Source organism: Chiroxiphia lanceolata, chromosome 12, assembly GCF_009829145.1.
Source record: "Chiroxiphia lanceolata isolate bChiLan1 chromosome 12, bChiLan1.pri, whole genome shotgun sequence".
Lineage (NCBI taxonomy): Eukaryota > Metazoa > Chordata > Aves > Passeriformes > Pipridae > Chiroxiphia > Chiroxiphia lanceolata.
The window spans coordinates 8,620,585-8,633,594 of NC_045648.1; the positions used below are offsets into that span (position 1 = coordinate 8,620,585).

General features: G+C 43.5%; 1 protein-coding gene across 4 annotated transcripts in view; it reads right to left on the reverse strand.

The window, feature by feature from the left end:
• Positions 1 to 3,701: 3,701 nt before the first annotated feature.
• CTXND1 (cortexin domain containing 1) overlaps positions 3,702 to 13,010 on the reverse strand; it is a 34,316-nt gene continuing 25,007 nt past the window's right edge. For 2 of the 4 annotated variants that reach the window (XM_032700700.1, XM_032700701.1), the window contains 2 exons: positions 11,614 to 11,789; positions 3,702 to 7,144 (listed from right to left, as the gene is read on the reverse strand). In XM_032700700.1, coding sequence (XP_032556591.1) covers positions 6,911 to 7,090 — 180 coding nt within the window. In that variant the 5' untranslated portion in view covers positions 7,091 to 7,144; positions 11,614 to 11,789 and the 3' untranslated portion in view covers positions 3,702 to 6,910. Of the gene's footprint in view, positions 7,145 to 9,201; positions 9,323 to 11,613; positions 11,790 to 13,010 lie in introns of those variants that run through there. The other 2 variants (XM_032700703.1, XM_032700702.1) reach the window with 2 other exon arrangements.

Genomic DNA, 13,010 nt, shown 5'->3' on the forward strand with positions numbered 1-13,010 from the left:
ACCTGGGCGTAGGAGAAGAAAATCCTCCTTGGATCTTCAAAAGCCTGGAGGAAAAATAAAACCTTTCTGCTGTGTCAGCCACCTGAGAAGCTTAACTCAGGGTCATGCAACGTTGTGTGGGAAGACAGACCCTGCGTTTCTGACCAGAGGAAATGGAAATATGTGTCTAAATGGAAACTACAGCTCTTATGCTGGCCTGGAGCATCCTTCTTGCTGGCTGGTGTTTCATGCTCAACAGAGGTCAGCAGTTCTCATCAGCAACTTGCGCTGGAGTGCACGGTCCTGGGCGTAAGTAATGCTGGGATGTTGGATGAAAGGTCTTGGAGGGCTGCAGGAGGTGCTTCTGGGTTGAACTGCCTTATCACAGGGGGGTTGTAAGGGCAATGAATTGTGCTACCTGGCAATATTTCACCCTATTTTGTATTTTGCTGTTAAGAAAACTAAGGGCAGCCACTGTTTTATACTTTGAGATGCATCTTCTTACAGATCAAAACATCGTCTGGTTGGTGCGTAATGGAAAAGCTGGGTATAATTTATAATAGTGCTGTTGGTATAATTAAGTGTCAGAAGAAAAGCATGGAATAAAACCCTAAAATGTATTTCAGAATTTAAGGGGACCAATGGCTTTTGGGTGTGAAATGTGGGCATTCTTCACCTAAAGTTGTTTTCTGCAGAGTTTCTAATTAGAAATAGATGCAATATCATGGAAAAAAAAATGAGTTTTGTTGAAAATGTTTGGGTCAGCAATATTCATAACTCTTTCATTAACCAGGCAGTAATAATTCAAAGTAAAACACTTTCAGTAGCTGTTCAGGGTCAACGTAGTGACTTTGTGAAGAGAGACAGAGACAGTAGGTGATATTCTTGTGGCTCTTGGCTTTGAGCAGTAAGGCAGGAGGCCATTTCTCAGACTTGATTGCTGCTTCTGTTCAGAATGCCCACACTGTTGCTGCTTAGTGAGAAAGAAAGAGATCATTTCTGAGATTTTAAAATTGATTGAAGGCTTTGGAAATACGTGAGGGACATGCTGAAGTACTGACACCATGCTGCTCCATACAAATCTGCTGTGAGCTGTTCCTTCTCATCTTCTCTCATTCCCAAGAACTTCTTCACCTGAACTCTTTCTCTCTTGCACAGATATCTGGTTTTCCATGAAGTTCTAATTACAGATCTGTACTTTCTAATTTTCACACTGTTTGCTCCATGTTATTTGCTCCCTGGGCAGCTGAAACAGCTGGTTTAACACAGTTAATGAATGTCCAAGGGAAATGCTGCAGGAGCAGAAGACCCTGGTGGCAGCTGAGCATCCATTGGCTCAGCCTGTGGGATTGACACCTTTGGCAATGAATACAGAGGGGTTGGTTGGGGGCTGCAAGGACAAGGAGGGTCTCTTGTCTCCCTCCTCACTGTGCGCTCGATCCAGGGCAGATGTGCTTGAGGGCTCAGGACCCGCTGCCTTAAAAGAGCCCTGGAGCTGTGGAGTCCTGGGACCCTGTTCCCAGGGGACTCTGGGGACTGGCAGGGTGCCCAGATCTGCTGCCTGCTCACCCCTACCAGGCACTTCCTTTGATCTGCAGAGGCGAGATGGCTGCTGCTTGAGAAATCCAATTAATCTTAAATATAAAATAAGTTTTGAAAAACTTTGCTTTCCTTATGGTTTCAGAACATTTAATGCAATTTTAATACATTTTTGATTGATTTCTGATTTTTCTCTGGGGGCTGCCTGGCCGAGTTCCAGTACAAAACATGGAGCTTTGTAACTAAGAAGTGTATCACTCAAAATTTCTTACGACGTTGTGGGTTGAATTGAACCCTGAGAATAAATAACCAGGAATTTTAAACTGTATTGCTTTAAAAATATGTGTGCAAGCAGAGTTTTCCTCCTGGTTAGCAAGTAGTGGCCAAAGTGACCATTTTTAATGAAAACAGTTCTAAAAAAATTAAAAATGCAAATGCAAAAATGTGGACTGTAATCAAGAATTCCCACTGCAGCATTAAAACATGGTTAAAATTGGGGATTTAACTTCTGGTATTTAAATCAAATCACCTGAGATGTATAACCATGAGACAGCTGAAATAAGTGGTTTGAAGCCTGGTGAATCTGGGTTCAGATTCAGACAAGGTCAGAGACAGGGGGAGGGTAAGGAAGCAGAGAAGATGAATTTAAACTTTCCATCCTGCTTTTAGCAGAATTTTGGCACCAGGGGCACCTCAATAAAGTCATTGCAATGGTGCTGCTGTGCTGATGGTTGTGCAGATCAGCACAGACCAGGGCTGAGCTGGGTGTGCACTGGGGAGCTGTGCGTGGCTGTCACTCCATGCGTTGCCATGTTGACCTCAGAGATGCAAAACTGCAGGTCTGGCTGCTCCTTTGGGATGTTTGTGTATCCCAGCAGTAATGGCCAGTCCACATGGTGTCACTGCTGTCCTTGGGTCTCTTTGGGTGGGGAATCTTGAGGCCTTTTAGGCTCAGTTATCACTGGGCATTAGTGGTGGACTGCATGTGAACTGCAGGTAGCCCAGGGGACCAAAATCAGTCCTGCTCCATGAAAGTTTAATTTGGGGCTGTCTTGAAAACTCCCTGCCTTCATTTCTTATACGTTTCCTATTTTCTGGATCAACAGATTCTAAAGTGAACCAGTTAAACACCTGAGATCTCCTGTTCTTGCCACCCTCCCTGTGTGTGCCATGGAGGTTGCTGGAGTCTGAGCACAGTTTTCCCCATCTGAGTCCTGTACTGACTTCTGAGCTGTAGCAGTGTGGGTTGAAGCTGCCTGCTGAGACTTGTAATGACCCAGAGAGCTGGGGACACCTTTGGACAGCACAGGCTGCAGCAGCATTGCTCATGTGGTTCTAGGGCTAGAATCAGTCCCTGGTTATTTCAGAAAAAGATCTATGCTCATAGTTCTGTAGAGTATCTGCACAAATTCAACTGCTGCTGGTTTCAGTTCAGGTCTGTTCTTATATTAGCCATAGTAGCTGCTCTGAAAACAGCATAACGACTCCAGCCCCTGCTTCTGACTAGGACACAGGTAAGGATTTATCAGTGGAATTTAGTCTTTGTGGCAAACTGGGTTCCAGGCACAAAGATCCTTCTGCCACGGGACTCGCTTCAGGGACAAGCAGATCTATAAAGCACCCAGCTTTCAGGCAACAGAGTCTTTTTGCAAGATGAAAGAATTAGCAATTTTTTCAGCTTTTTCAAGAGGAGGAGTTCCCTGGGTGCTTTTTACCTTGCATATCCTGTACTCTGTGGCTTCTTCAAAGACACCCTGCAGATGCTCCATGCTCTTCATTTTCAGTTGCTAGCAGGAGGGATTGGGTCTCAGTGGCCCTGTTTCTTTTGGTATGCAATTTGTTACTGATAATGAATTGCTGAAATACAGATGCTGCAGTCCCCCACTGAGCTGAAGCTCAGCTCAGTGCTCTTCCTGAGGGAGTAACCTGAAATAGCCCCTTTGGAGGGGTTGACCTGCAGAGCCACAGGAACACCTGGAGATCCGTCAGGTCTGTCCTGAGCTCCTGAGAAGCTGTAGTGGTGTAGCTACACAGAGAACAGTTCTTTACTCTCACACTGTAAGGAGGGCTGTCAGGAATGTATGTCCTTCTTGAAAATCACGTTGTGTTGTGGGTGTGTTTTAAGATGTCCTGGCAACTAGAAGAGAACCACAAGAGAGACAGCAAGGAGGTTTTCCATGTTGAAGCTGTTTATTACGTTAGATAAATACATTTGCAACAAGTTTGAGTTATTTCCTCTGAGTGCAATTGCTGGTAGTATGGCACAATGATAAAAAAAAGAACTAAAACTAGCAGAGGCACTTGTTGCATGCAGCTGAAATTACTACCAAGCCCAGTGATGCAGCCCCTGCTAAAACAGACCTTCCACTGGCTGTGAGTGCGGATTTGCCGGTGGGTTCGGCACCGGCTGGAGCTGCAGTGATGCACCTTGGGTGGGAGGGTCCTGACTCCCAGGGCAGGGAGGATAATACGTCTGCTTTAGGCATGAAGTTTAGTATTGCTTTTGGTTAAAGAGTAGTGAGGTTGTGTGACTGGAACCAGTGGGGAAAGGCAGAAGTTCGAATGCATTTACATTATCTCTATAAAAACAACCACATTGACTTTTACACTGTGATATATGTAGGGGTTGTTGAAGAACTTTTTTGTCAACCGAAGGATGGACTTGACAGGCTATGCCAGGAGGACAAGAGCATTTTTATTAGAAAATAGAGCTACACAGAGGGGTCTTTCCATTAGGATTTTCAGGAAAATCCATAAAATGGTTTGCTCAGCTGGACAAAGAGAGAAAAAAGTGGTAAACATTCTTGCGGATGAAATTTGTCAGTTTGCTTCCCCAGCATTTGTAACCCTTTGTTCTTACACAGACTTTGCTCCTGCAAGGACTGTGTGTTGCTGTCCCTGCCCTGCCAAGGACAGGCACGTGACCGACCCTGCTCTCTGTAGTTGGACAGCCTGCTCAGAGGCTTAAACTTAAGCACCTGCGTAAGTCCTTAGCTGAACAGGAGCTTATCAGTGACATGTGACAGTGCCAAAGGGTTCTGCATGCAGATAAACACCGAGTGGAGTATTGGCACTGGGAGGTGTGAGGACAAGCTTTGTCCTTGCTCTGCGTCAGCTGTGTGTGCAGGCAGGTGACCTGCAAACTGAAAGTTTCCTAGACTGGAAATTAGGTTGTTTTGGTTTTTTTTGTGAGTAGCCCCACTAGTATCAAAGTGGGTTACCAGACTTAACGACAAAAAATGGGTTCTAAACTTCTGGAAACAGAAGTGTTGCTCTTTGAGGTGGGGCATCCATTTCTATGGTACACATGGACCCGCTCGTGAATAAGAGAGAACAGTGTGTTTGCTGCAAGTGTGATGAACATTAACATTCACACCTAGAAAAGTCCTCTGTTACTGCTGATTAACTGGCTAGCAGAAACTGAGGCTAAATAACAGCCTGGTGAGCAGTCTGCAGTGGGTAATGGAAGCAGTGGAGGACTCTTGCTACAGGACATCAGAATTAAAGCCACTCTGCAAATCTGCCTCCTGAACGGGATCTCCTACAACAGAGATCAGCAAAAATTGTGCAGTTCAAAAGATCTATGCAAAACTCTTCATGTGCCTTATAGCCTGCTATTTTGGGATCTCTGTAATCACAGTGCTGAGCACCTCACATCCTCAGAAATCAGTGGAATACGTAGCAAAGCTAGATGCCATTTGGCATGGCTCAAAATCCTGCAATCAAAATGGGAGAGTAAATGGGGGTCTGGACAAATCCTTTGCCTGGGGAGAACTTCCCATGCTGTATACTACGATCCAGACCTTCCCTATTAGTTTCATCAGGAAGAATTGTAAATAAGAACCTTAATTCACGTGTCTCTATCTAAGGCTCTCCAAGTACTTTCTGATACTGAGATAGACAAAACGATGTGAGACAAGATAATATTGTGCACTGAGGCACACAAAGTGACTTGTGTGATCATCAACCAAATCTGTCAGAGCTAGAACAGTAACTTACAAAGTCTATGTCCCAGTTCCTTGCCACAATTCCTTCCTTCCTCTTATGGCAAGAACTAGAGGTCAGGTAGGATGGTAAGGAAGAGAAGTAGTGAAATGCCCTTCTTGCAGTTTTGTGCTTTCAAGTCTTGTGTGTTCGTGATGCTTACTGTGGTTGCAGTACCTGCCCTGTATTGCATCTTTCAATCCCATGAGCTGAACATGTAGTCACTAAAAAAAGGCAGCTGTGAGGAAACCTTAGAATATGAGGAACAGAGGACATGGGAATCTTGCGGTCCCCACTCCTCAAAGGTAAATAATAAATTTCCAGAGCTCCTATGTTCACTTATGACTTCTTGCATAATGGCTGTCTTAATGAAAGGAGAGAAGTAAATGTACCTTACAAATCTGTGGGAAAAATCTTCCATTGAAGGTGCTGAATCTCTCAGAGGTAGAATGCATATTGTTGTGTGTTACTGCAAGTGTTTTGCTGAGGAGTCTGAATGACAGAGCCAGGAGCAATGTCTCTGCTTATTGTCCTTGTCATTCTAGTCCTGTCTCATCCCACTGAAATACACCTGAAATAAAAGATGGATGAAGTTGCATGTGGAATCACACTTTGAAAATCACAGCAAGTTCTATGGGTTTGACACCAGCAGTGTCCAAGCTCTGCTCCATGGACTTCTCATGGCTACCGAGCTCATAGTCAGTGGTTTGACTAATCCATGGCCCCATGGCAGAGGATATGCCTAGTTTTTGTATGAGTAGGATAGAGCAAGGTGGTGCTACAGGGTCAACATTAGTCCAGTACCCCCTTATTCTGAGTGCTTCTGCATCCTGGTTACTGGAAATACAGCTGCAGTGGGGTAAGGAGTCTGTGCAGAACCAAGTGAGTCAAGAGTAAATCTACTCATATAACCCTACTTAACCAGGGGTCCTTCAGCACTTCTGCTTAGAGATGCTCTGGCACACAAACCAGTGAAATCCGGGCCTTTTCTGAAATGCTACTATAGTGACTGAGGGAAATATTTGAAGCAATCTATTTCCAGGAAAGACAGGCTATTCTTGTTGCTTGTTCATGGTATTGATGGTTACCCAGGATTTGTGGGTGATACTGAGGGTGGGACAAACTGTGCTAGACCAACAGTTATATTGGTAAAAGTCTGGAGAATCTTGTGCTACTTGAGTTACAATGATTACTGTAAAATAAGGGTTGCTGCATAGTAGTAAACTGTGCTGCCAGAATGGCTTGCTGATATCTTGACCTGTTGAGCAAAAATCATTTACACTGTGTGCTCTTAGAGATATTGCTGTTGTCCTGCATATCTGAAAATGGTCATTTGTGTGTGAGCCTTCCCAGTGGGAAAAGGCCTCCTGGACAACAGCATTTTATGGCTCTGTCTGGTGAAGTCCTTTCAGTCATCTAGATGCTGCTCCTCCCATGTGGACGTTGGGATGGCACTGTAAGGGTCCATGATGACTTTTGCACAGCGAATAATCATCACAATCAGGAAGAGGCAGAGGAAAACAAAACATGCTAATGTCAGTCCCTTGTCCACGTCAACGTACACAGGCTCTGGGGTTGGTCCCTCCATTGCTCATGCCGCTCTTCATCTGGGTTTATATTTACTCCTAACATCATCAACCACCTGCAAAACAAACACGGTGTCAGGCACAAGCGATCGCTGCTCCTGGGTATGGGGAAACTTGGGGGTAGAACTTGAAACAGAAAACCTCTGTGATACATTGTTGCAGGGAAATAAACCCGCTGGAGATGTCACAGCTTAGGTAACTGAGAGCTGTGAGCAGAAGAAACCTCATCTCCATGTTAATTTAGCCCACAAACGCTTCTTGCTAAAATATTAGGCACTAAAATGAGATGTTAACAAAGGAAAGAGAAGCAGTAATGAATGAAAGCTATCCACTTGAAATATCATCTCTTAAAAGAGGCATTCTGTTCTTGTCTCAGCATTTCCTAATCATAAAAATATTTCCATTCCTCTGCTAGTGTGAAAGATCAGACAAATGGCACAGCAGACTGTTTCTATCCCAATTTTTCTCTCTGTCCAAACATTCTCTGTCTCTTACTGGCACAAAGCAAAGTGAAAATTATGCGTACTTATTTTCCATAATCTTTTAATTTCCAGTACTCATAAGTTCTCCAGGAAGTAGAAGATTTTTTTTTTTTTTTTAGGAGCAATATCATTTTTAAGTGGGTATTTCATCACCCAGAGAGGTACAGGTGATTGTGTGATTAGAACAAGGATTATCTTATCCAATGCAGATGTCTGCATAGCTGAAGGTCTCTTCTGGCCTCCTTGTGTGAATCCATAACCAAAATGGCCTCAGCAGTGACTGAGACCTTTCTACCTCTGCAAGTTTTCTTCTGCATAGTTCATCAGCTGGTAACACAAATTGCTTTGCGTGATGATGCTGAAGGAGAGGAACTGGTCTGACTTATGGAATTGAGTCACTGCCCAAGGAAGGGGGAAACTTTTTCTGACATTCACCTTTGGCCACGGTGGGGGGTAGAAGTGTTGAGGGTTACAATGAAGAAGATCAGGAATAGGGAATGCCTATTTAAAGCAAATAAAACAACAAAGTCATTTGCATCAAATGCAATACTCAATCTGAAAACTAGTTCCTGCTTCATTTGGAGTCGATAGACGGGAATGAGAAGATATTGAGCCATAGGGAGGATTGGGTGAAACTTGGGTATCAAATGGCCCAGCTGCTCTCTGTCACTGCATTTATGCAGTGAGGAAATCCCAGGTACAGGTTTTATCTGCACAGCCAAGTTTGCCTGGTTATGTTTCCAGTGAGCTGATGGTGCTGGCAGGGCTGTTGCAGTAGTGGTTCACATCTGGCTGGAGCATCCTGTTCCTGCAGCATCATGCTGCACTGGGTGTCCTAGTGATTCCTGAACTCCTGTGCCCTGCAAATCTTCCTCAGGGTGAACTGAAGACCTTTTAGAACAAAAATTTGCAGTTCTTTCCCTGTCTCATAATTTACTTCTTTTCAAGTTGTTTTCCAGCCTCACAACCTCTTGGATCCCACAAGGCAAGTATAAATCACCTGGGCTCTCGAGACTATTTTAAGTGCAAGGATGTCAGATTTTTTTAATTTCCTGAAAGCATAGAAATTACTGCGACAGCCAGTCCTGCAGCAGGGAGATGAAAGAAGCTGATGACACAAAGTGAATGAAACCAAGCAGACATCCCATCATCTCATGGATTTACCAGTCACATCCTTAGGAGCTCATGAAGAAATCACTGAGGAGTGGGGTCAGGCTTGTAATGCTCACCTGGCCTGATCAGAGGTCTAATATTCCCAGAAGACTCTGCTACTGCTCTATTTCACCAGCCAAGAGATCTTACTTTGCAGTTTATAACTTCATGTGATGAAAAAAAGGTTCGTCAGCAAGGCTGAGTATTAAGTATGAATACTTTATGAACACAAAATTGTTATCAAAACTACTAATGCAGCCCAGTCCTTTCCTGTGGGAAAGGACTTGTGAAGGTCCAACAGGATGGATTTGATTTTTGTCTTCTGACATTCTGGCTATTGTACCATGTGGGGTTATTTCACACTAAGTTACCTCCTGCAGAATATCAGAACTACCTGGTAATTTCCATCAGTACCGATCTTTGAGGGAAAACTGCATTTTCAATCAAATGTACTTTCTTTGAAAAGATGAATCATTTACTTGGAAAATGATCACAGGTTTTGAGTTCCATCCCTTGGAGATTTTTCTCTTCAAAATGACATCACAAAATCTCACAGGAGTCTGGTTTAAGTGCTGCATCCCTCTGCTTCCCTCTGCCCCAGGACTGTGGCTGGAAGATGTTTCCTAGGAAAACTGTCAGCAGCCCCTTTCCTGCTGGAAGGGAAAAGCATGTTATGGAAAGGATAGGCCAGGCAGAAACCTTTACCCAGAGAGCAGAATGAAAGTGTAAGGTATCTGAGCTGTTGTTTGCACAGGACATTACAAGGGCAGCTTGAACCTAGTGGTTTCAGGTTTATATTGATCCCTTTTGGTGAAAAGTAGGCATTTTCAGTGGGAATAGAAATATTTTTTCCAAAAAGCTATATTCTTGAGGCTGTATAAATCACATGTCTTCCTTCCTTCTGCTCTCCCTATAAACCAGATAATATTTTGATGCTGAACTCCTATTATGCATTAAGTCACTACTGGTGGAGAATATATATTTTGGGACTGGGCAGAAGTGTCTGGCTTTCCAAATTCACTCTTCTTGCTCACAGCTTGGCTGCTCACCTGAATCTGTCTGTGTACCAGCACTGTCAGAGGGGAAAGACTCCTCACCTTGTCAGAGCTGCACATAACACCCGTGCTCATCCGAGTCGCAGGTGGGTTGGGTGCCAGGAGGCATTTGGTGTTCCATGGCATAGGTTACTGCAATTGCAAAGTGGGTTTGGCAGTGCAGAGACTTATTGGTGCTGAACAGATCTGGATGCTGGAATAGGGCTATTTTCAAGGCAGTTGTCTCCAGGTTACTTTATTATGGCTGGAACATATCACTGTTCTAGATCAGGCACGTTGGGACCAGCAAGAGACAGTCCCCAAACGTAAAAGGAGTTATTTGCATGTGTTCACCCAGGCTGGTTCCTCTTGAGAAAATCCAGCTTCCAAGTATTACCATGGACATGCTATGTCCTGCTCCCTCCTGTCTCTCAGGTACTTGTGGTCTTCCATCTCTGTAATAGCTGCACAACTTGTCCTGCTTAATTTTCATTTCCTTCAACTTCCCTTCTCATCTCCCTGATACCCAGTGGTATGGCCAGGCTTGGAGTGGGGCATGGAAGTGTCTGACAGGTTGGTCCATGCTGGAGGAGGTGCCTGCACATCCTACCATCTATCTCAGCCCTAGGGGATGTGCTGTGGAGGTGAGCACAATGGTTTTGCAGTCAGTTTTTCTCAGTCTTGCTTGTGAAATCCGTGGGTGCTACTGAAATTAACTCTCACTCCAGCTACAGACTGGTTGACTGGATGTTTTGCTCTTGTTTACTAGCACGGCTGTTGTTGACAGCATTGTGTGTGTGGAAAAAAAGAAGAGATCAGCAGAAACAGTTATAAAGTTTCACACTTGAATGATCAAGCTTTCTATGAATAGCTGAATTGTAGAAAATTACTTTTTTCCAGCTTGACAGCACTGAGCTTTAGAATTGTATTTTTTTTTAATTTCTTCAGATTTGTTGAAAATGTAATTTGGTCTAAACAAAGCCAAAAGATGAAGAAGGACAATCCCTGATTCAAACCATTAGGCAGTTTAGCAGTGCTGAGTGTATGTTCTGCTATAAATCCCCCAGTTTTTCACTGCAATCTCTTCCCCTCTAACTCTTCTGAGAATAGATGAGTGACACAGGCAGGCTCATCCAGGAATGGAGCTGTGCTGGCTCGTGATGGTCATGTAATTCAGTACCAAAATTACTCTGTGGACTTGGCTCCTTGTGGGTTGCAGAGGGCTAGGACCGGGAAGCAGTTGTGTCTCCTCAGAAGGGTTTGCATCACCTATTTTTGATGCCCTGGTCCCCCTGGCTTGTGTTTGTCTGACCGTTCTTGCAATCAGGAGATTCTGCAGCCTGGGGATCAAGAACTTTGGTACCTCAGTGAAGAATCCATCCTGAGCATTTGGCCTTTGCTGTTCGCTTTGTTTCCCAGTGCTCTTTTCAAGAAGGATTGCCACAGAAGAGAGGATATATTCCATTTTTATGACCTTATGTACACAAGCAGGCAGATGTTGTCATCCTCTTTAGTGTACCAGCTCTGTTACAGACTCTCTGTAATGCTTGTGCTCATCAGTGTGCCTAAATTTTGCAGTCTTCCCTGTGCAAGATACTTTAAAAGATATGGTTTATTTTTTTTTCCAGACCTGACAATCTTGGCACTGTCACTTTAAATATCAAGTAATAATGTACCACATACATTGCAGAGAGCTAGCTCCTATGCTGGTTAATCATGTTCCAACTCATCTCAACCCATAGGATATATAAAAAACCCACTTTTTTTTCTTCTATACTCCTTTCCCAAAACAACATACGTACAGGGAGGGGAAGGAAGGGAAATGATGTGATTTCATGTATGCAAGCCGATCCCTACCTTCCAGACCTGGGTAGGAAGCCTGTCACATCCCAGCATAGCAGCATTGTGGAGATAAAATCCTCACTGTAGTCATATTTTAAAAGTTTTTGTTAGTCAGTGGGGCTTTAACGGCGTTCAGGCTCCGCTCAGGTTCACCTCCACCCAGACCTGGAAGCAGTTCTCACCGGTGTGCTCTGAAAACAGAAGATAATAATTGACAATTGCTCATCAGGCAGGATGTGGGCGTGACGGGTTCGTTAAGCAGTTGGGAATCGCTCCGGCGACAGCCTGAGGCAATCGGATACAGTCGTACACGGGATGGATTTGTTTGTCAGGCATTCCCTAGAACAACAGTCGTGATACAAAGAGTGATGTTCAAGCCTGAAGTCATATCAATATTTCTTCTCAAACAAGCGAAAATAACCCATTTTTAATTCATAGTGAAAGATTGACCAGGTTTGAATTGATACTGCTGAGGAGTCTGCATAATTAGTTAGGGATTGGATTTTTTAACCTATTTCTTTCAAAAATGGCCGGAATTTAAAGGGAAAATTCAGTTGTTTAAACAAAACTACTTGATTTATCTGAACTGATACACCAAGACTTAAAAACATAGAAAATAAATTCAATCAGAAAAACTCTTAAAACTTGCTGGATGACAAACCTGGTTTTTTTCCATATTGGTGTGGAAAGGAGTTCTAAGATGTAGGATGGGAACTCTGAGAAGAACAAGCCACAAATAACCCCAAATCCCTTGTGAGGGGACTCAGCTGAACAGAGTGCTGCTAGGGCAAGGGAGTAGAGGTGAATGACCAGGAAAGAAGGTGAAGTGCTGCTTCAGGTCTATGTTATGTGTGTTTGTCAAATGAAGTCACCTTCAATTTGAAGTTCAAATCTATAAAGGAATAGCCTGGACACTTAATCATACTCTAATATTCTTAACAATCTAGTTTCGATTAAAAACTCGCTGCCTCTGAGCACAGGAGTCAAATGCTGTAGACAGATATAGACAGATGAGCTTCTTGCTATATCCAGAGAGCAATAATATGACTGTTAGCTTAGTCTAAAAACTAATTGTCCTTTTATACTTACAATTCTCTCAGCAGAAAATCAATACTTCATTTCAGTAACTCTGTCTTCCTGTGAGCATGAATTCTCCTGTGTACCTGTAGTACACAGGCAGGTTTAATCTTTGTTTTTAACCCACTGTTCGGTGTTTTGTTTCGGTTGTTGTTTTTTTTTTTCCTTGCTCTACATATTGATTTTAAATCTTTATGCTCAGCTTAATTTATGCAAACTCCTTTATTGAATCTAGCCCTCTCAGTTATGATCAAGAGAAAAATAATCTCCCTTCCCCAAACTTGCTTTTAGCCAGTTGTAAATCACTGGATGTCAGTATTCCCTCAGAAGACTGA